Source organism: Macaca fascicularis, chromosome 1, assembly GCF_037993035.2.
Source record: "Macaca fascicularis isolate 582-1 chromosome 1, T2T-MFA8v1.1".
Taxonomy (NCBI): domain Eukaryota; kingdom Metazoa; phylum Chordata; class Mammalia; order Primates; family Cercopithecidae; genus Macaca; species Macaca fascicularis.
In genome coordinates, this window is record NC_088375.1 from 150,350,154 (window position 1) to 150,374,560 (window position 24,407).

General features: G+C 39.2%; 1 protein-coding gene, 1 long non-coding RNA gene and 1 other non-coding gene across 4 annotated transcripts in view; 1 reads left to right on the top strand and 2 right to left on the bottom strand.

Moving 5' to 3' along the window:
- Positions 1–1,646, bottom strand: part of SAMD13 (sterile alpha motif domain containing 13) — a 50,127-nt gene extending 48,481 nt beyond the window's left edge. Inside the window, exon 1 of the mRNA XM_005542890.5 lies at positions 1,562–1,646. Within this exon, the coding sequence (XP_005542947.1) occupies positions 1,562–1,571 (10 nt within the window). The 5' untranslated portion in view covers positions 1,572–1,646. The remainder of the gene's footprint in view (positions 1–1,561) is intronic.
- Positions 887–24,407, top strand: LOC102117652 (uncharacterized). Of its 2 annotated transcripts, XR_012418291.1 has the most exons (5): positions 887–978; positions 1,997–2,080; positions 18,501–18,688; positions 18,881–19,019; positions 24,355–24,407. It is a non-coding gene; the product is annotated as an uncharacterized lncRNA (long non-coding RNA). The 2 variants fall into 2 exon arrangements; XR_010577448.2 differs by lacking the exons at positions 18,501–18,688; positions 18,881–19,019; positions 24,355–24,407 and adding an exon at positions 2,384–2,508 and having other exon boundaries at positions 887–1,393.
- On the bottom strand, positions 18,499–18,635 carry LOC123571132 (small nucleolar RNA SNORA2/SNORA34 family). Its single transcript, XR_006695302.1, has one exon. It is a non-coding gene; the product is annotated as a small nucleolar RNA SNORA2/SNORA34 family (small nucleolar RNA).

Consider the following 24,407-nt stretch of genomic DNA (forward strand, 5'->3'; position numbering starts at 1 on the left):
CAGATTCCATAATGCTTTTGGACTTGATCTGAAATTCCTTAACTATTCTCCCAGTAAATCCAAATTGGAAGCGAGTTGGACCGGGAGTTCTGTGTCCTGGGAAGCTGGGGTTGTCCTGACAGTGCTGCTCAGAACAAAAGCATGTTCAGCTCTCCACTCTTGAGGGGGAAAAGGCAAAGAGACTGTAGTTACACCCAGCTCTTCCTTAGACACAGCCGCAGGAGAAAGGATTCTGTGATGTTTTTCCAAGCATCTCTTCCTACATGTACAAAGGGACATCCCCTCCCATCTGGCCTGCTGTGATCAAAAGTTTGCCTGTTACACAACAGTAAAGTTTCAGAAAGTGTTGTAGGAAGTTAATCCCGTGGTATAAAAAGTGAGCCACAAAGACACTCTAAATTATGACAACAGGAGGTTTCACTTACCAGCTAGTTTCTAACTTTGGTAGTAAACTGACACTTGTGAATATAATATATATATACACACACTAGTACTCACACACTCCCTCCAACAAAATGTTTGACATCAATCCTCTGCTGATAAAAAGTTGTGTGTGTAGTGTGTAGCATAAAGTATGTATGTGTAATGTGTGTACTATGTGGTGTACTTTGTGTGTGGGTGTGGTACATATGTGGGTGTGTATATGGTGTGTGGGGGTGAGGGAGAGAGGCAACCAAACAAGACCTTCTGATCCAGTACATTATGGGATATGCTGAAATAACTTTGGAGATCCTGAAATCTCCAAATTATATGCTGAAATTAACTTTGGTGTCAGTATTCTGGAACAGAACTTTCGACCCACTTGGGAACGGGCTCAGATAGGGAGAGGGGAGGCGGTTAGGAAGGGCGGGAAGCTGTTGACTTTGATTGGCTTCTTTTCTAGATCAGCATTCATCCCCCAGGCAGAAAGGACTCGCCTAGGGAGCCAGCGCGGTCCCAAAGGAGCCGCCGGCCCTGCCTCCCGGGATCCGACCCCAGGTGCGTCCAGCCTGAAGTCGCCCGAGGGCAGGGCAGACCTCACCGCGCCGGGAATGGCGTCTCAGGGGCAAGTGAGAATTGGCCCGGAGAGGGGACGGTAGGGGCAGAAGACGCCAATTGCCTCTTGGACCAGCAGCGCCGGCCCTGAGCCACACGACTCTCTGTGGCACTGGGGACAGAGCGGGGAAAGTTTCTGGCTAAGACTTTCACGGAGAGACGGTTCGCTGGCGTTTAGTGTGGGGGCTCCCCGGGGAAGCCGGTCTTTGGAAACTGGAGGGTGTAGGTGTGGCGCTCGCGGGGCACCCCGCCGAGTCGTGCCACCACCCCGTCACGCTCCCCGAGCACTGCCAGCAGCCCCAGGCGAGACCCGGCTCTCCGTGGGGCAGGGCACGGTTCTGCCCCATTCCACTCCACGGTGAGAGCCCACGTCCGTGGGTGCAACGAGCTGCAGGAGCACCGAACACTGCCAAGATGAGGGAGGGCAGAGCGGTTTTCATTGCGGCATTCTTCGTTTCCTTCCATCCTGGAGAGAGTAGAGGGCGGTCGCCTTCCCACGCCCTGGCCGCACAGGCGGATTACTTACCTCCCCGCATGGCCGCGCTGGGAGGTTTGCCCCGCGCGGAGCTCGGCGGCCGCCACGCGCAAAGCCCCGGTGCAGCCGGCCGGACGCGCGCGGCACGCCGGGAGTTGTAGTCCACCGCGGGTCGGCTGGGGTCGGAGGGGCGGGGACCCCCAGGAATGGGGAAGGCCAGGACTAGAAGGGACAAGACCTGGGCAGGACAAGGGAGGATGTTTGCAAAAACTTAAAACTTCCAGGGACCTAGGGGGAGGGGAACCCTCCTAGAGAGATTTTTATAGTGAGGATTTTTTAGGTTAATACCATTTTCTTCCTGTCTTACTCGCTTATCACAACCCCAATGAAGTTTTAAGCTGGACTCTGGCAGTAATGTTAAGTAGAGATTTTCCCGGCCAACTTCATATTATTTAGGGCTCTATTCTCCCTTTATCTTGAACACAGATGTGCCATTCTCTGCTTGGACGCACACAGAATATTCTTGCTCACAGAATATCTCAGTTGAAGCCCTGAGCATGTAAAAGAAAGGTGAGTAGTTAGTTGCACCTTACACGTGCAGGGTGCTTTATAGCTCTCTTTACAAAGCACTGTGTACTTGATTGGTTCATTATATAAGAACCGTAAAGCAACCCTGAGAGTTAGTCAGAGAAAAGCTAAAGATGCAGGGAGGTTTTTTTTGTTTTGGTTTGGTTTTTTGAGACGGGGTCTTGCTCTGTCGCCCAGACTGGAGTGCAGTAGCGCGATCTTGGCTTGATGTAGGGAGTTTTGGAGTTTTGTGTATCTGCATCTGCAGAGGTTGGAGTCATCCTGTCTATTCATTTCTTTCTCCAGCCTCTCATAGCAGCTGGGAAGAGAGAGTGGAGAGAAAGAGGGCTCAGGACAGGTGTGGACACGGTGGAAGAAGAGGAGCCTGCTGTGACAGACTTCCTTGAAATGACTAACAAGTAAATCTTTAAGGAAATAAGTAAAACCAAAAGAAGGACTTATGGGTTGGAAGAAGGGAAGGAGAAGGAAAAGGCAGATGGGATAGGGATAGACATTAAAGATTGCAAACAGGCTAGTAGCAAAGAAAGCAAAAAAACAAACAAGGTTTTTAGAAACCAGATAAACCTTGGATTCCTGGTGTTGTCACTTCTGAGCTATCTCTGTGACCTTAGGTAAGTTCTTTAACCTCCCCAAACCTATTTTGCCTCATCTGTAAAATTAAAAAAAAAAAAAAGTTCTGACTTTATCATGGGGCTGTGCCTATTAAAAAGAGACAGGAAGCACATAGTATAGTGCTGGGCATATGATAGGCAATTAATGTTGTCTACTATTATTATCTGCAGAAATTCCCTTTGTGTAAGTATCAAAAAATAAATTGGAGTGGAAGTACCAGTGAAAGTACCAAAAATAAATTGGAGTGGCTATGACAATACTCTAAGCTACTGGCAATGATAGCTTGAACTACATTGACAGAAAGGCATCCATGTTGCCATGAGATGGGGAAAACAGCGAGTACAATCAACTGGATGTGGGGAAGGAAGAACAAGAATCAAATTGGTTGTTATTTCTAGATTAAGTAGATGATGTTGGCATTCTCATAAATAGATACAACTGATGGAAAAATGGGTTTTGGAGGAAGATGACCACTGGCTTTCCTCATTTTATTGTGCTTTGTTTTATTGCAGTTCACAGAAAATGTGTTTTTTGTTTGTTTGTTTATTTTACAAATTGAAGGTTTTTGCCAATCCTGTGTTGAACAAGTCTATTAGTGCAATTTTTCCAGCAGTATGTGCTCACTTCATGTCTCTGTCACGTTTTGGGCATTCTCATAATATTTTAAGCTTTTTCATTTTTATTGTACCTGGTATGGTGATCTGTGATCATTGATCTTTGATGTTACAATTGTAATTGTTTTAGGGTGCCACAGACCATGGCCATTAATCTATAAATGTTGTGTGTATTCTGAGTGCTCCACCTGCCAGCTGTTCCCCACCTCTCTTCCTCTGCTGGTCCTCCCTATTCCCTGAGACACAACAATATTGAAATTCGGCCAATTAATATCCTTATAATGGCCTCTATGTGTTCAAGTGAAAGGAAGAGTCATACGTCTCTCACTTCAAATCAAAAGCTAGAAATGATAAACTTAGTGAGGAAGGCATGTCAGAAATCCAGATAAGCCAAAGTTAGGCATCTTGTGCCAAACAGTTAGCCAAATTGTGAATGCAAACAAAAAATTCTTGAAGGAAATTAAAAGTGCTATTCTAGTGCATACCTGAATGATAAGAAAGTGAAACAGTCTTATTCCTGATATGGAGAAAGCTTTAGTGGTCTGCATAGAGGATCAAACCAGCCACAACATTCCTTTAAGCCAAAGCCTAATCTGGAGCAAGGCCCTAACTCAAGGTTGAGAGAGATAAGGAAACTGTAGAAAAGTTTGAAGCTAGCAGAGTTTGGTTTCTTAAACGAGGTTTAAGAAAAGAAGCATAACATAGAAGTACAAGATGAAGAAGCGAGTGCTGATGGAGAAGCTGTAACACGTTATCCAGAAGATCTAGCTAAGGTAGATGGAGGTGGCTACAATAATGAGCAGTTTATCAATGTAGACTTAATAGCCTTCTATTGGAAGATGCCATCTAAGACTTTTCTAGCCAGAGAAAAAGCAAAGCCTGACTTCAAAGCTTCAAAGGACAGGCTTATTAGGGGCGAATGCACCCAGCGACCTTAAGTTGAAGCCAATTTTCATTTACCATTATAAAAATTCTAGGGCCCTCAAGAATTATGCTAAATTGACTTTACTTGTGCTTTATAGATGAGACAAAAAGGCCTGGGTGACAGCATATCTGTTTACAACATGGTCTTCTGAATATTTTAAGCCTACTGTTGAGAACCACTACTCAGAAAAAAAGATTCCTTTCAAAATATTAATGCTCATTGACAATGCACCTGTTCAGCCAAGAACTTTGATGGAGATGTACAAGAAGATGAATGTTGTTTTCATGCCAGCTAGTAAAACATCCTTTCTGCAGCCTATGGATCAAGCAGCAAATCTGACTCTCAATTCTTATTATTTAAGAAATCCTTTTTATAAGGCTATGGCTGCCACAGATAGTGATTCCTCTGATGGAGCTGGGCATCATAATTGAAAGCCTTCTGGAAAGGATTCATCATTTTATATGCCATTAATAACATTCATGATTCATGAGAGGAGGTCAAAATATAACATTAACATGAGTTTGGAAGAAGCTGATTCCAAGCCTCATGGGTAACTTTGAGGGGTTCCAGACTTCAATGGATGAAGTCACTGCAGATGTGATAGAAATAACAAGAGAAATAGAATTGGAAGTGGTGCAGGAAGATATGACTGAATTGCTGCAATCTCGTGATCAAACTTGAATGGATGAGGAGGTGCTTCTTATGATTGAGCAAATAAAGTGGTTTCTTGAGATGGAAACTATTCCTGGTGAACATGCTATGAACATTGTTCAAATGACAACAAAGAATTTAGAATATTTCATAAACATAGCAGATAAAGCAGCATCAGAGTTTTAGAGGATTGACTTCAATTCTGAAAGAAGTTTTACTGTGGTTAAAATGCTGTTCAATAGCATCACATGCTACAGGGAAATCTTTCATTAAGGGAAGAGTCAATTGATGTGGCAAACTTTATTGTTGTCTTAAGAAATTGCCACAGCCATGCCAACCATCAGCAACTGGCTACCCTGATCAGTCACCAGCCATCAACAATGAAGCAAGACCCTCCACCAGCAAACAGATTACAGCTTGCTAAAGACTTTAAGATCGTTAGCATTTTTAAGCAATAAAATATTTTTAAATTAAGATATGCACTTTTTAGAAGATCTAATGCTAATGCATACTGAATATACTACAATATAGTGTAAACATAACATTTATATGCACTGGGAAACAAAAAAAATGTGTGTGACTTACTTTATTGTGATATTTGTTTTATTGTGGTGGTCTGGAACTGAGCCCACAATGTTCCCGAGGGGCCTGCAGTTTGATTTTGGACATGCATAACTTAAGGGTTTATCTGAGTGAATGGCCAAGTGGAAGTTGGAAATGTGGATTTGGATTTTTCATGTAGAAATGAGACTTTGAGAGTCAATTACTTAGGAGAGAAAGTTGAAGAGCATGTGGAGAGGAAAAAGAAAGGACAGCAGGCGTGAGCAGGGGTAGGTGAGAAGTCAGATAATAATAGCAGGCAGGAATTGGTTAAGGAGGAAAGGAAAGCTTCAGGGGTGTAGTGACATGGGATGCAAGGGAGGATGGAGAGATGAGGAGCAGCTTCTCAACAAGTCAAATGCTCTAGAGAGGTAGCCAATGACAACAGAAAAGAGGCCTCTGGATTTATAGATCAAGAAACTATTGGGATTAAACTGCTTCCAGGGGTTCTTTTGGAAATTTACCAGAGTGATTTTACTTGTCCCAGTGATCGGAGAGTGTATTAGTGCTTTTTCACACTGCTGTAAAGAAATACCCAAGGCTGAGTAATTTATAAAAAGATTTAATTGACTCACAGTTCCACATGGCTGGGGAGGCCTCAGGAAACTTACAGTCATGGAGGTAGGGGAAGCAGGCACCATCTTCACAATGTTGCAGGAAAGAGAGAAGTGCTGTGAAGGAGGAACTTCCAGTTATAAAACCATCAGATCTCGTGAGAACTCACTCACTGTCATGAGAACAGCGTGGGGGAAACTGCCTGCATGATCCAATCACTGGCCTCCCTTGACACATGGAGATTATAATTTGAGATGAGATTTGGGTGGAGATACAGAGCCAAACCATATGAGGGAGCGGGGCACTACTGGAATATAGTTGGTGGGGTCAAAGATTCTAGACATCCTCCGTTCACCAGGACAGTCATGCAGAGCAAAGAATTGTCCTGCATCCTGTGTGACTTAGTTGTCTCACTGCTCAGCTCATTTATGTAGATGAAAAATCTATTTATAATTATTTGAGCCTAGAATCTATTTTATACATAAACATAAACTGTTTTCCACACAGTTTTAAGTTATATCAAATTTTCCTGGAATGAAGTAAATTGAATGGCAATATCATTTATGGAAATTGTATCACCAATACAGTTCATTTTGTGACTGTCTCTTTCATGGTGATTCTGCATGTGGAACAAGTATCTGACTACTTTAATTGTGTCTTTTAGCTTAGGGATGCTTGAGCAGTTGCATGTTGGATCATGCAGGGTTTTTTTTTGTTTTGTTATGGTTTCTTGATCCATGTTGATGGAATGTTGAAGGCCTGGGGAGAGGAGGACTCAGTCCAGGCCAATGCTTATTCATTACTCCTGCCAGGAGTAGGCTGACTTGTTCAGAGTGCGCAGTCCTCTCTACCTCTGCTCTTGACCTTTTTGATGGACTTAGCCCTTTTGATGCAGTTGAGGATTGGGGCGAGCTGGTAATTAAGCACAAAGGCCCAGAAACAATGATGATTCAATAAAGTGTATTCTAGAACATAGACTGAGGTAGATTTAAAATTCTGGAAATGGAGAAATTTTGAGAAATTTGGCAAATGGGGAATTCTGGCAAAGAAGGGCAGGAGAAAGTTTGGTCCTTAATGTGAAAGGATGCTCTAGGATTGGGGATAGGAAACAACTATATTTGTACACTGAAGTGAAGAAGCCACTAGATGCAGAAATGTGAAAGTTCAGAACAGAGGGTGTAACTGATGTAATATTTTCCTAGAGAAGAAGGAACTATTGATTCTTGATCTTTGGAAGAAAAGTGGTACAGTTTCTTCCTATAAGAAAAGAAAGAGGCCAGGCGCGGTGGCTCATGCCTGTAATCTCAGCACTTTGGGAGACTGAGGCGGGCAGATTACTTGAGGCCAGGAGTTCGAGAACAGCCTGGCCAACATACTGAAACCCTGTCTCTACTAAAATATAAAAATTAGCTGGGCGTGGTGGTGGACACCTGTAATCCTAGCTACTTAGGAGGCTGAGGCAGGAGAATCACTTGAACCAGGGAGGTGGAGGTTGCAGTGAGCTGAGATTGCGCCATTACACTCCAGCCTGGGTGAGAGAGTGAGACTCCATCTCAAAAAAATAAAAAAAGAAAAGAAAGCAAGCAAATGGAATGATTTAGTAATATTGAGGGAAATTCTAAGGAGAAAAGGGGGTATAACGTTGTTTAAAGATTTTTTAATTTATTGCGAAAATACACTGTATGATTAAAAAAATTGAAACAATCAGAAACTTAAAGTAGAAAGTGAAAATTCCCAATAAACCCATTCCTAAAATAATCCCTGTTAAATGGTATATATTGTCTAAATTTTTATCCTGTGCTTATGACTTTTTTTCGTAAATGTTACATGAGGTATTAATCCATTCTTTCATTGCTGTAAAGAAATTTATGAAGGAAAGAGGTTGAATTGGCCCATAGTTCTGCAGGCTTTGTAGGAAGCAAAGCATGATGCTGGCATCTGCTTGGCATCTGGGGATTCCTCTGTAAGTAAAATCATAGTGGAAGACGAAGGGGCAGCAGGCACCTCACACGGCCAGAGCAGAAGAGAGTAGGTGCCACACTTTTAAACAGCCAGATCTCACCAGGACTCATTCGCTGTTGTGAGGACAGTGGGATTATGTGAAACCATTCATGAGAAATCCACTCCTGTGATTCAGTTACCTCTCACCAGGCCCCACCTCCAACATTGAGGATTACAATTCAACATGAGATTTGGGCAGGGAAACACATCCAAACCATATCACGTGAGTACCTAAAATATTAGTATTTTTTCTTTGCAGGCTCTCAGGTTAAATAATAAATAAAAATTTGTTGAGCATCTATTACATAATAGATATTATCGCATCAATCTTTTTGATAATTGTTATTCACATCTTCCATATAATATGTATTTTTCTTGATTGTTCAAGAATAAAAAGAGATTTGTTAAAGTCTCCTAACATTTATCTTGTTGTTTTCTCTTATTTCTTGAAGTTTTGATTTATGTATTTTAATGCTGTGTTGTTTGATACATAGGCATTTATACTAGTATTTTCTTCATTGTGAGCTCTGTCATTTGCCATTATAAGGTGACTTTCTTTGTTCCATGTAATGCTTTTTAATAGCTTCTTCTATCCCACTTGAAATTATTTGAATTAAATATGTTTAACCTTATCTCGATCATGTGTTTATTTTTTGAATTCACATTGTTCTTTTTTTCTCTTTTGCTTTACGATCTGTGCTTTCTTTGCTTTTGTTTTGTCTTGGTTTTATTTTTATCTTCCTTTATATTTTAGTGTCAAAGATTAACAAAGCTGGACTCTAAAGTGGCAAGGACAGACTTTAATCAGTAAGTAATAGAGACAATCTACAATAGAGTAATTGGAGAATAGAGATAAGCATCCAGCATGAACTGAACTCTGATTTATATAGAGATGACCAACTAAAATAGGAGTAGGACAGGGAGTGAGTGAGGGCTCAGGAGAGTCAGAGAAGTGAAACTTTACAAAGGGTTGCACATCACAAAATGGTAGGACCAGCTGTTTCTGGTAGGTGATAGTTACAAACATTAGGATTCTATCTTTCTACAGACTGGGAGACAGAGGCCCTATTCTTCTTGATGATTATATTTCAAATAAATGGCTTTTGGGTCCATGAGAAAGACACTCCTGAGTTGTAGGAGATACATGTACATCTCAAAGAGACAGAGGAAGGAGTCACAATTGCAAGCCCTTTTTAGTAAATGGTCTAAGAAAGGGTGATCAGGTGCATACTGCCAGGTGTCGGCTCAAACAGATAGTACATTTTTTGGGATTCTTGAGCTTTCTCAGTGAGGCACTTTAAGAGGAGCTAATGTCAACCTAGGGATGTGGCCTTGAATTGTTAGAAAGTACATTAGTTTTTGTACAAGTCTTTATAGGCCAAGATTGATACCTTACCAAGAAGAGGGCTTAGAGGAGAAGGGCTAGAGTCTGGTCAAGGAAAATATTTGTCATTAGTTATTTATTGCTGTGTAACAAACCACCCCAAAACTTAGCAGCTTATAACAACACACAGTTATTATCTCAGACTTTCTGTGGGTCAGGAGTCCTGGTGTGGCTTAGTTGAATCCTCTGCTTTAGGGTCTCTCACACGGTTGCAGTCAAGGTAATGGACAGGGCTCTTCTCTCCTGAAGGCTAGATTTGGGGAGGATCTACTTTCAGGCTCACCTATATGGTTGGAGGCAGGATTTGGTTCCTTCTGGGCTGTTCAACTGAAGGTCTCAGTTTTTGCCACATGGGCTTCTCCACAGGGTAGCTCACAACATGGCAGCTGACTTTATCAAAGCAAGTGGTATGCGGGAAGAGTCAGAGTAAGAGTGTAAGCAAGACAGAAGTCCTGGCCTTCTATAGCCCAACTTCAGAAGGGAAATCCTATCACTTTTGCCACATTCTTTTTGGTAAGGGCAAGTCATTAGGTCTAGACTAACACAAGGGCATGAATGCCAGGAAGTGGGGCCAATTGGGAGCTATTTAAGAAGGCTACCTACCACACTCTGGCAACTGGGGAGTTGTAAAGTCTGTTTTAAATAATATGCTTACATTTTTATTTTTCAATTAACTTTAGAAATGCAATGAGGATGAAATGATGAAATCAGTCTACTTAAATTCTCTCTTTTCTCTTCCCATCTCTTAGTTTGGAGAGCAAATATGATTCTTGTTCCAGTTTATTGTCATCAAAATATTATGATTTATGTTATGTAATTTTACTTTTAAGGAAGAGAATAAATTTCTGTTGTTTTAAGCCACCCAGTTTGTGGTACTTTATTACAGCAGCCTTTCGAAACTAATACAGATAAACTGCATTTCAGTCAACAATGTTTTATAAATGTTACCTCTCTCAATCAAGATTTGGTATGTGTTGGACAGTAGAAAGTTTGATAAGTGACTGAAGTAGGTTTATGTGCTGATATTGAGGATAGATCCATATGCTTTAAATTTTAAACCTGCAAATATTGGTGAGGTTGACATCCTTGAGAACATTGGGACACCTGAGGTTCACACTTGGGCTGTTAGTCATCACACTAGATGTGGAGAAGGGCCAAGTGCATATTTTAAAACAAGTCCAGGGTTATTGGTTCTTCTTCTGCTGCTGCTTCTGCTTCTTCTTCTCTTCTTCTCCTTCTTCTCCCTCCCCTCCTTTCCCTCTTTCTTCTCCTCCCCCTCCTCCCCCTCCTTCTTCTCCTTCTTCCTCTTCTTCTTATTCTTCCTCTTCTTATTCTTCCTTTTCTTCTTCCACAGTGTGGGATCTGTTTTATCATATGTAGTAAATGAACATTACTGAGATGATTTAATCTAGAAAGTTTACAAAACGGGTGATACCTATACTTACTATAAGAATTGGAGTGATATATATTATTAGCTATAAATCAGTTAGAAATGCATGATAATTTTAGGTAGTTGATATGCCAAGATTTATAGCAGTGTATGGATAAGGAAACCAAATTTTCGTGGAAACCACCCCTAGTCATTGAAAAGTCATTACTGGAATACAGGATATCTGCCCTCATGTCCTCTTAGTGGGAAGGATGCATTTACAGATTTTTCCAAAAATTGTCTTCATTTCTTCCTTCCTTTATTTTTCCTGTCTAGAAGTTTTTATTCCCAGGCAGATGGCATTAAGAAGCAAAAGTTTGCACAGCCTCATCCCTTTATCCAAAGGTCAAACTTTTGGACATTCTCCAAAACACAGTAGCAGTCTAGAAATATGGAAAGAGGGATAGGTCTCTAAGCATTAGAAAGAATCATAAACATTCTGAATTAAAATAATGAAGTTTTTTGTAGAAGGATGACCAATTGAAGACAAGCTCACTGACAAGAGAAATATATATTAAACAGCAAATATAAGGTGATGTTGGTTTACTTACAATAGTGAATATTCTAATGGGAACCAGTATCAGACATCTAGGGACAGGGAAGGACCCAGGGATATTTTCCTTGTATCCCAAGTATAAACAATCTGAAATAATAAAAATACAAGTAAAAATATAGAGAGCAGACTTCTACTCTAAAGAACTTAACATGAGTAATAAAATATATAAATCTTTTAAATGCAAGGATAAATTTAAAACTAAAATATATAATGGAAATATAAATGCAAGGAAGAAGAGAAAGGCCATAAAAATGTCTATCACATCTGAAAAATAACAAAATAGAACTTATGTAAATAAAAACATAAACAGATTGGAATTAAAAAGTCAGTGGAAGAATTAACAGTAGACAAGACCACAGCCAAAGAGAGAATTAGCGAGTGGGAATTATAGACTAGAAGAATGCAGCACGAAGAGATGGGCTGGCAAATATGACTGAGAGGCTGAGGGACTTGGAGGACAGAGTGACACGCTTCAACGTCTGTAACCAGAGTTTTTAAGAGGCGATAACAGAGGAGAGGATGAGGCAATAACTGAAGAGACAATGAATGAGACATTTTTAGAACTGATGAAAGATAACCTCAGATTCCAAAACCCCGAAAGATCCCTAGTAAGACAGATAAATTGAGACAGACACACACCCCCATACACTCACACACCCCTAAACACATTGTTAGAAAACTTCAGAATGCCAAAGACAAAGAGATGACATTAAAATTAGCTGAAGAGAGAATAAAATTACCAATAAAGGAATGGCAATTAGATAGCTGACTTCTCAGCAACAAAAACCATAAAACAGAAGATTGTGGGAAAATATTTTTAACGTACTGAGAGGGTAACTCTCAAATAGAATTATTTACCCATTAAAATTATTGGTCAGAATATGTTACATTATGCTTTGGTAAAAAATTAACTCTGAAACCTCTGTGGCCTCTCATGTTAGTCAAAAATTAACTCTGAAACCTCTCACGTTACACATCCAGTATGGGGTGTGTGGAGCTCTGCTTACACCATTAGTAGGGACAGGCTGAGAGAGTACCGCCCTCTGTAGCTGCAGCATCCAGTGCTATAGGGACATGTGAGATCACTGCAGAAGGGAAAGGGGATGCGCAGGAGCACAGGTCCCAGCTGCCTTTGTCTAGTAGTGAAACGTATCACTTCTAGTCATAGTTCATTGACCAGAATAAGTCACAAGGTCCCAAACTAACTGCAAGGGAGAATGGGAAATATAGAGAGTCACATGGATATTCACTGACTTTCTCTGCCACGACTGTTTTTCAACATGGGGATGAAATAGAGGCTGTTTAGATAAACACTTAAAAAGTTTAACATCAAAAAACTCTTAATAATGGAACTCCTTAGCATGTCTTCAAAAAGAAGGAAAGTGATCTGAAAAAGAAATCTGAGATACAAAAAACACAGTAAAGTAAAAGACAAACTGTTGGGTAAATCTGAACACATACTGCTGGTGAAAACTATACAAATAAATAACGAAGTGTAACTTGTGGGGTTCAAAAATAATAGCTGGTAAAGTGGAAGTGCTGATAGGCGTTAAAACATTCTTAGCTCTTTGCATATTTGGGAAGGTTATAAAGATAGTAAATGTAGAGTTTGTTAGGTTTAAGTATTCATGTTCTGATTTCAAAGGAACTACTCAACGGAAGAGAAGTAAAGCCTATACCTTCAAAACTAGAGGGGGGAAAGTTGGGACTTAAGAAATTTAATCCGCCAGGCAGATTGGCTCACACCTGTAGTCCCAGCACTTTGGGAGGCCAAGGCGGGCAGATCACCTGAGGTCAAGAGTTCAAGACCAGCCTGGCCAACATTGTGAAACTGCATCTCTACTAAAAATATAAAACAGTTAGCCGGGTATGGTGGCGGGCGCGCCTCTAGTCCCAGTTACTCAGGAGGCTGAAACAGTAGAATCACTTGAACCTGGGAGGTGGAGGTTGCAGTGAGTTGAGATCATGCCATTGAACCCTAGCCTAGGTGACAAGAGGGAAACTCCATCTCAAAAAAAAAAAAAAAGAAAAGAAAAGAAAAGAAAAGAAAAGGTAATTTAATCAATTGAAAAGAGGCAAGAAAGAGAAAAAAGAAACAGAAAAGCCAGAAAAAATAGAAAGTTAAAAAACTGATGACAGGAGTAAATTTAAATATATCAATGAAATAAACCCAGTTGAAAGGGAAGTTGTGAGATTGGATTTAAAAAACCAAAATCTATTGGATAAAAGAAACAAAATCTATGTTTGTGCTTTTTATAAGAGACATACCTAAGACATTAAGAAAGAATAGTTGAAAGTAAAAGAATAGAAAAATGTATTTTAAGCAAATATTAAGCAAAAAGAGTTGGAATATCTCTCTATATAAAATGTAAAATAGATTTGAGGGCAAAAAAACCTTATGATAGACAAAAGAGATCATTTAATAATGATAAGAGGTTTAACTCCCCGGGTGGAAAAAATTCTAAAGTTTAAAACTTGATAACATAGCTTCAATAAGATAAAGGGGAATTTGTCATACTTACAAAGAGACACTGTCGAATTCTCCACTATTGTGAGTTGTTAAATATATATATCTCAATAATTGACAGATAAAATGGACCAAAAGCATTAACGATATGATTAATTTAAGCAATACAGAAAGCTGATCTACTGAACATATAGATTTCTACGTTCCAAATAAGGTATACAAATTAGTTTTGGTTATGCAAGAAACACTACAATAATTTATCATGAATTAGCCCATAAATCAAGTCTCAACCAATTTTAAGGAACTGATCTTAAACACATATTTTTGACCACAATTCAATTAATAAAGATATCTTTAGCTAAAAGGTAATGTTTTAAAAATTTAGAAAATCCAGAAACACTTTTAAATAACTCATCAATCAAGGAGAAAATCATAATGCAAAACAGAAAATGTTTAGGATCAAGCAATAATAAAATCCACTTTACCAACTTCACTAAAACAAACGGTTAAAAGAGGCTTAGAGGGAATTTGAAGTCATAAATGCTTAAATTAGAAACTGAGAAAGGCTGAATATTGCTGAGCTAAGCAATCATGAGAAATTATTTAAAAATAGAATTAATTTAAAGAGAGCAAAAGAAACAAAATAATAAGAATAAGCCTGGAAATTAATGTAATAGAAAACACAAATAAAATAAAAAAGATCAGCAATGCCAAAATTAAGGTTTTCAAAGAAGTGAGTTAAAATTGATAAATTGATCTGGCCTGTTTGAACTAAAAGAAAGAAGAAAGAGGAAGGAGGATGAGGAAGAAGAAGAGAAAGATGACAACAAAAACGTTAGGAATTAAAAAAATTCCGAGATATAAAAAAATAGTAAACTAGTACAAAAAAGTTGGTGTCACATTTGAAGATTTAGACAAAATGGTCAAATTATTAGAAAAAAAAGGAACTTACCAAAACAAGCTGAGGAAGAAATAGAAATTCAGTCATTGTAAAGCCCTTAAAGAAATTAGTTCACCAACTTTAAAATCTTACACAAAGACCTGACCCAGATGACTTTATAGGTGAATATTAATAAACACCTAACTAACATAATTCCAGTGTAAGGCACACTTTCAAAAACTTGAAACAAGGAAAAACACACCCCCCAAAAAATTTGGTGGCCTCATTCCATGGAAAAAATATATATTTTATATAGCAAACTATATAAGGATGATACAAGAGATAAAATATGGAAAAAAAAACTTCACTCATGGATGTAGAAGCAAAACTCTGCAAAAAAGTATAAAAATGTAATCCAACAATGCACAGAATATAACATATTATGATTAAATACATTTAAATAATGTATTAAATAATGTATTATTACTATTATTTATTTTATTATTAATTATTATTATTTTATCATCATTATTTTATTATTTATAATAAAATGTATTATTTTATTATTTATAATAAAATGTATTATTTTATTATTTATACATTATTTATACATTATTTATAATAATGTATTATTTATTATTATTATTTGAATAATGTATTATTTAAACAAACTCAATTTGTTTAAATAATGTATTATTATTGAGTTATATTATATATTATATATTATATTTTATATTATATTATATATTATATTTTATATTATATTATATATTATATGTTATATATTATATAATTATATTATTGTATTATAAACAAATTGAGTTTACTCTCAGAACACAGGATGGTCTAACTTTAGAAAATCAAATGAATACAATTCACTAAATTACAGATTAATAGAGAGTAAACACATGCTAATATGAATGGTTGCAGATAAATTATTCTATACAACTTATTTTTTATCCATGTTAAAACAAGCAAACAAACAAAAACTCTTAGGCAACTATGTAAATTAAAGCAAAGGAAGGACAAACCCATAATTTAGCAGGGTGGCTTGCCCGAGGAGGCAGGCTATACAGATTGGTGTGGGGCATACATAGGAAGCTTCTGTGCCACAGGCATTTGCTTACCACACAAGGCTCTTCATGTTCTGGCCTCTCACCATCCCTCTAGTGTCACATCCATCCAAACCTTTAAACCCATTCTTTATTTCCATCTGTATGGATCTTCCAAAACCACATATAATGGCACTTCATGCCTCCATGCCTTAGTACACATTGCTTTCTCTTGGCCAGAAATGCTCTTCCTCCCTTCTCCATTTAGCCAACTCCTACTCATCCTTCAAATTCTGGAACTTCATTTTACACCTTCCCTCAATATTGATTTAGAAACCTTCCCTTCTTCTGTAACATTCCTTGTTTTCTTACGTCATGGCACTAATTGCGCTACACCAAAACCTTCAGTTAGGTCTCCTCTTCCAGTAGTCTTTCATAATAGTAATGTGTTACTTATTGAATATTCCAGGGAATTTACTTACATTATTTCTAATCCACAATACAACTGTCGAAAGTACCTATCTTCAGCTACAACTTAAAGTTGAGGAAACTGAGGCTTAAGAGAGTGAGGCAGTAAGTCCATGGCCCTATAATTATAATGGCAGCATTACACTCGCATCTGGTTCTATAATGTCTTATTGACTGTCTCTCCACCACCACGCTGAGTGCCTGAGACTTTCCTGGTTAGATGGATGTGGATGGGTGCATGGTCTGGGTTGAAATAAATCCTAGGTTAGAAGACAAAAAAAAAAGGGCCAAATTTGAAGTCAGGTTAAGAAGACTCGTGCTCAAGTTTTGCCTCTACCTCTAGCTGCTAGGATAGGAGAGTTTCCAAACAGCTGAGCATGTCCAGATGTGATTAGTATGGCCAGCGGGCTGCCTGGGTTGGGGACGACTTTGGCACTACAGTCTGCAGATCAACAGAGAAGATGGAAAGACAGTCTGAACTCAGAGGCAAGGTGCCTGTTGGTACAAGTTTTCTTTGCGGAAGAGCTATGTTGCCATGCAATATTTATCTGAGATCCTTAGATGGCAAGATAACGATTTGCTATCTGTGTGCAGCTGTTACCAGAGAGTGTGATGTGGGACTTGGTCTCAGTGCTGATTGCATACACATTGCCTGCCCTTTGGTTTGTGTCCAAGGCTGCCGTTTTCTGAAAATAGTACCTGATTCTGCCTCTGACTCAGTCCCTTTCTCCTCATATTCTCTCTGGTACATTAGGTCTAAGAAAATCAACTGATCTCTGATTGTTTGCTACATGCCTTTTTTTGTGTGTGAAATTTGTGAGTTATTACCAAGATATTTAAACTTTCTTTTATTAATTCCTGAAAGTTGGTGTCATGTGAATCAGTGGAAAGATACACACTTTCTTGTTGCCTCTCTAATGATTTACAAAGTCCTGGGGCATCCTTCACTCTGAATCTTTAAATAATGTAACAGAACGGAATTCATCAAAACCATCCCCTTGGAATCCATTGCATTGCCATTTGGGGTGGGCTTCTGCCTTCTTTTTTTTTTTTTTTTTGAGATGGAGTTTCACTCTTGTTGCCCAGGCTGGAGTGCAATGGCATGATTTCAGCTCACTGCAACCTCTGCCCCCTGGATTCAAACGATTCTCCTGCCTCAGCCTCCCAAGTAGCTGAGATTACAAGCACCTGCCACCACACCCAGCTAATTTTTTGTATTTTTAGTAGAGATGGGGTTTCACCATGTTGGCCAGGCTGGTCTCAAACTCCAGACCTCAGGTGATCCACCCGCCTTGGCTTCCCAAAGTGCTGGGATTACAGGCGTGAGCCACTGCACCTGGCCTGGATTAGGCTTCTTGACTTGTGTTGACTTGCTGACACCCTCTTTGCTCCCTCTCCAGGCACTCCTCTCCTTTAATATCTCCCTTTTAAGTGACTGTTTAATGGGGCTTTTCTGCAGCCCACATAACTAGAAATGGTGATGCTGCATGTTCTGAGCACCTGCTAAGCCTCCCTCTAAATTCTAGCCAGTTGATCCCAAGTCTCCATTCAGTACCTTGAGTAGGATTCTGCACTCCCTCCAGACCTCCCACCCCTAGACAGTGAGGGTTCAGCATGAATGACTGCTCTTTTTTTTAAATCCTTTTTGTATTTTTATTGATTGGTTAGACTCTGGGCATTTAATTCCCTGTGATGCAAACTCTCTCAGTTGTACATACTTAAGTCTGTCCATGTCTCACTGACTTACTGCCTCAGTCAATATAGTGTTAGTTGGCTTAACCATGGAACCTATTCTGTTTGCTACCTATAACTTTATTTTCTCCCTAACAAGGAAACCAGGAAGTTGGGGGCAGACAAATATCGGTACATTCAGTGACTAACTTTCTTCTTTTCTTTTTTCAATTTAGTGTTTTATTATGAAAATAATACATGCTCATCATCAGTAAATGGTTCAGAATTGGGGGATTTCCTAATCCCATCTCCTGCTAACAGTGTGTTAAGTATTCTTCCAGTTGTTCTCTAGTCATTTACTAAAAATGGAATAAGATGAAATAAAATAAGGTAACATAAAAATCACACAAAACACATTATATACACAAATAGAATACTACCAAAAACACGATTGTGTAATTTGACCTTTTTCATTTAATAATTATTGTGATTATTTTCTATATGTCAGTATATTTGTCCATTGTTCTTTTTTTCCAGATGTTTCTTTCTAATGAATTCGCCATTACATTTCCAAAGTTATAAGATGGCCAACAGACCATAGAAAGACAATTATTTAGTCTCCTGCTTGAAACCAACAGCTTCAGCAAACTGCTGGCCTTGAATCAGGACCAACCATTCTTTTTAATACCTATGGAATACTTTTACTAGAACATTCTGCCTTCAAGGTATAGCAACCCAACTCATATACTACTTTAAGCAAAAAAGATAATTTATTGATTCACAAGAGTAGGAGGAAGAGATGTGGGGTTGGCCTTGGAAGGTATCAGTTCAGGGACCCAGTGGTGTCATGGGGATGCCCTTTCTTTCCATTTCCAGATCAGTACTAATGATTTCTTTGGTTTCCTTCTTTTCTACAGCAAAGCATACTTATTTCATGCAGTAGGAACAGAGGGTCACTCCTGCGGGTATCTTCTTTTGCATCATCTCACATCTACCTACCTACTGGTTGGATGATCCCGAGCTAATTACCTCACTCCACTAAACTGCAGCTGTCATGTAAGCAGGTATTCTTGGGCTCTCTCTCTTCAGCTCTTTCTTGTGGTCCAGCCAGAGTCATGCCAGGTGTGGAAACTGGAAGTCTAGAAAGCAAAGTTTGCCACTGCTCTGATGCAGGTCCTCCTCCTGGGTGAGGAAAACAACCACATCCTTGAACCTAGGACAGCACCTTGGTGTCCATCTCCTCTTGCTTGTGCCTGGTCTTGGGATATTGGTGCTAGGCCTTCATTTTATTGTGTGCACCTTTGAGAGTAGATGAAGAGCTAACCAAACTATAAATCCCTGATTGGGTGTCTCTCTCAATAATGAACAGCTTAGGAACCCTTCTACCTTGTTTCTGAGGCCAAGGTTACTCTTCTCAAAGGAGTTTCCAGAGTTATGTTTCATTCTTATAAAATTATGCTTCAGAAGCCATAATACATGGGTGCCCACTGTTGAGGATTTCTTAAGATAAAGATCCTGGGCTCTACCCCTTGAGACTAAATCAGTAGGTCTGGGGTAAGGCCCAGAATTTACACTTTAAAAAAGTAACACACCAACTTCCAGTTCCAGTCTGGCATGTAAGAAGCTTGGAAGTTGTCACTCAGCCCAAACAACAAGTAAAAAGCTGAATAAGCCAGGTGTGGTGACTCTCATCTGTAGTCCCAGCACTTTGGGAGGTTGAGGTGGTTCCAATCACTTGAGCCCAGGAGTTCAAGACACGCCTGGGAAACATGGTGAAACCCCATCTCTGCAAAAAATACAAAAATTAGCCTGGTATGGTGGCACACACCTGTAGTCGCAGCATCTTGGGAGGCTGAAGTGGAAGGATCACTTGAGGCCAGGAGTTGGAAGTTACAGTGAGCCACGATAGTGCTACTGCACTCCAGTCTGGGTGAGAGGGTAAGACTCTGCAACAACTCTTTTTAGATCTCTAAGAGAGATTAGATTACAGGGCAAACTCCTGTCCCCCAAATTAAAGAGACCAACAGGGGAATACAGAGAATCACAACTCTGTGAGCAGGAAACCATGAGTAGTAACCTCTGCAGCAACCGGTGCCCATGTAGGAAAACCTTAACTGTAATTGATGAATTGCTGGAGGCTGAGTGTGGACAAGTCAAAAACTCCAGGGGGACCCAGTCATTAGGAGATCCCCACATTTTTGTGTTTTACCTTTAGAAGCTCTACCACACTGCCACAGTGAATATTGGAGAAAAATCTCATCATGCTTCTGCCAGGGGAAGGGGAAAAGAACTATTTAAAAATACCCCAGAACACTCTGTTCTTCTGAATGTGGTCTGCCCTTAGGAGGAACTACTTAGCCAGAGCCTAACCTTCAGGGGTTTTACCAATGCCTAACTGACCTAGAAGAAGGGAAACACCGAACTCTAAGTAAACTAGGAATAGAGGGAAATTTCCTCGACTTGATAAAGAATATCTGAAAAAAAAAAAAAAAAACCCAGACACCCTAGTTAACATCATACTTAATGATGAGAAACTTGAAGCTTTCCCATAAGATCAGGAGCAAAGCAAAATGTTTCCTCTCTCCACTACTTCTGAACAGCAGATGAAAAATTCTAGATAATATAGCAAGAAAGAAAAAGAAAAGACACAGATTGGGAGGGAAATAATAATGTCTTTGTTTGCATATGACGTGATTGTCTATGAAGAAAATCTGAAAAAAAATTGGCAGAAAAGTCTCCTGGAACTAAGTAATTATGGGAAGGTTGAGGAATACTAGGTGAATATACAAAAGTCAATTGTTTTCCAGTACACAAGTGTGTTAGTCTGTTTCATGCTTCTACAACAGAATACCGAAGACTAGGTAATTTATAAAGAACAGAAATTTATTTCTTACAGTTCTGGAGGCTGGGAAGTCCAAGGTTGAGGGGCTTACATCTGGTGAGGTCCTTCCTGTTGTGTCATCCCATGGTTGAAGGCAGAAGGGCAAGCAAGACAGCATGTATATAGAAGGAAAAGGAAGGGAAGGTCAGGGGGTAGGGAAGGAGAAGAGAGGGGGAGGGAAAGGGAGAGGGGAAAAGGTGGGGAGGGGAGCCAAACTCATCCTTTTATTAGGAACCCTCTCCCACAATAAGCCTGAATCCATTCATTAGAACAGAACCCCTCGTGACCTAATCCCCTCTTACAGGTCCCACCTCTCAGCACTGTTGCGTTGGGGATTAAATTTCTCTCCATGATATATTCAATCCATGACAACTAGCAATGAACAAATGAAATTCAAAATTAAAAAAACCAGTACTTCCCCAAAATAAAATAGGTATAAATCTACCAAAATATATACAAGATCCGTGTGAGAAACATTGAAAAACTTTAATGAAAGATGTCAAAGAGGCACCAAACAAATGGAAAAATACTACATATTCATGGATGGGAAGATTCAATATTGTCAAGATGTCAGCTCTTGCCAACTTGATCTATAGATTCAATGAAATCAAAATTAAAATCCCAGCAAGCCACTTTGTGGAGATTAACAGGTTGATTCTAAAGTTCATCTGCAGAGACAAAAGACCCAGAAGCGCCAGCAAAACACTGAAGAAGATTAAAGTTGGAGGACTGACACTATATGACTTCAAGACTTAATATAAAGCTACAGTCATCTAGACAGTGTGGTATTGGTAAAATAATAGACAAATAGATCAGTGGAACAGAATAGAGAGCTCAGAGATAAACCCTGCAGATAGTGTATGTCAAAGGAGCAAAGGCAATATAATGGAACAAAGAGTCTTCAACAAATGATCCCAGAACAACTGGACATCACATACAAAAAAAAAAAAAAAAAAAAGGGGGGGGTAAGACACAACCCTTACTTTCTTCACAGAAATTAACTCCAAATGGATCACAGACCTAAATGTAAAATGTAAAACTGTAACACTCCTAGAATGTAATAACACAGGAGAAAATCTAGATGAGTATGGGTATAGTGATGACTCTTTAGATACAACACCAAAGACATATCCATGAAAGAAATAATTGATAAGCCAGACTTCCAGACATCATTAAAATTAAAACCTTTTGCTTTACAAAAGACAGTGTCAAGATAATGAGAAGATAATCCAAAGACTGGGAGAAAGTATTTGTAAAAGACACTTCTGATAATGGATTGTTTAAAAAAAAAAAACAAAAAACTCTTAAAACTCAGCAATAAGAAAACAAACAACCCAAAACGGGCCAAAGACCTTCACAGACACCTTACCAAAGAAGATATGCAGATGGCAAATAAGCATATGAAGAGATGTTCCATATCATATGTCATCAGGGAAATGCAAATTAAAGCAACAATGAAGTACCACTACATACATATTAGAGTGGTCCAAATCTGGAACAGTGACACCACCAAATGGTGGTGAGGATGTGGAGCAACAGGAACTCTCATTCATTGCTGGTGAGAATGCAAATTATACAGCCACTTTGGAAGACAATTTGGTAGTTTCTTACAAAATAAACATTCTCTTACTATATAATCCAGCAATCATGCTCTTTTGGTATTATGTCCACATATAAACATGCATATGGATGTTTATGGCAGCTTTATTCAAAATTGCCAACGCTTGGAAGCAAGTGAGATGTCCTTCGGTAGGTGAATGGATAAATAAACTGTGGAACATCCAGACAAGGGAATATTATTCAGCACTAAAAAGAAATGAGCTATCACATCATGAAAAGACACGGAGGAAACTTACATGTATATTATTAAGTGAAAGAAGCCAGTATGAAAAGGCTACATACTGTAGGATTCCAACTATCTGAGATCCTGAAAAAGGTAGAACTACTGAGACAGTAAAGTGATAAGGGGTTGCCAGGGCTTAAGAGGAAAAGGGGGATGAATAGGTGGAGCACAGAAGATTTTTAGAGCAGTAAAACTGTTCTATATGATACTATAATGGTGGATACAGGTCATTATGAATTTGTTCAAACTCAAAGAATGTACAACACAGAGTGAACCCTAATGCAAACTATGGACTTTGAATGATAATACTATGTCAATATAGTTTCATCAGTTGTAACAAATGTACCACTATGGTGAAGATGTTAAAAATGGGGGATGTTGAAAATGCCTGTGTCAGCACTGGGAATGCATGAGAAATCTCTACCTTCTGCTCAGTTTTGTTGCAAACCTAAAACTGCTCTAAAAAAATAAAATCTACTTTTTTTAAAAAAAAGCAGCACACCTAATTTTATAACTAACCAGGTTGGGAAGGGCAAACATATAAATCTTCTGGATAATCCTCTTTGTTTAACTTCACCTTTCTAAAGAGCAGCAGCTGGGTAGGTGTTGGCTGCTTTTCCTGCTATGTAAATGACAGGCCCTGGCCAAGAATGCTTAACAGACAGGTGTGTCCCAGCCTCTCCCCTACTTTTACCCAAGTCAGTTTTTTTTCATTCCTAGGCTAACTCTAAGGTGGAAAGCTTTTCCTAAGTGGGGGGTTGTGTTGGTCTTAAGGCTTATGTAACTTGGACATAGCCTCTTTAAGGAGAAAAAAAAAATCAATGTATGAATATAAAACTAAGTACAAAGGCCCTCAGAAGAGGTCTGTAATAATGAGGAATTCTAAAGCTTAAGCTTCATTACCTTCACAGCAGATTTACCTCTGCACAACTTTCTCATTTTGGAGCAAATCAAAAGAACTCTGTTTTACAAATGTCTACGTTTTCAATATATATAGTTAAATTGAATTTTTAGAAATAAAAAGGAGAAAAAACTCCACAGAAATGGACCATTTTGGCTGAGAACTGCAAAAACTCTGGGCACAAACATGTTATTCACCCTCTCTTGAGAGACTTAGCCATTCCCAGGCTTTTAGCAGCCTGAGCCTTGTCTCTGGGAAGACCCAAACACCTTTTGAGTTCCTGTCTGGAAGAGTTCAGTCCCTAACCTCCCTTTCTTACAGCTTTTACTAAAAAGGGCTTGCAATTGTGAATCTTTCCTCTGTCCCTTCCAGATGTATATGCATCTCCTGCAACTCAGGAGTGTCTTTCTCAAGGACTTGAAAGCCATTCCTTTGAAATGTAATCCTCAGGAAGGAAAGGGCCTCTGTCTCAGTCTCTGTGGGAGGATAGAAGCCTAACTTCAATAATTGCCAGCAAGCATTCACAGTTGGCTTAATTGCATTTGCATTGACCAACCTTTTGTAATTTTTCACTTCCCTGATTCCACTGAGCCTCCGCTCACGCCTCTCCTACTCTCTCATTCTCCTTTAAAAACACCCAGTCACCTCTGTGCAAATCTGAATGGAGCTCAGCCCTTTCCCTTGTTATCAGTAGCTACTGAACAAAATCAGTTTTCACTGTTTTAACTAACATCCGACTTTGTTTATCTTTTACATGCCCCGGAAGAGTCTGAGGCTGAGTTCTTAACCACAGCCCAGTGGCACAGGCTTCATTGGTGG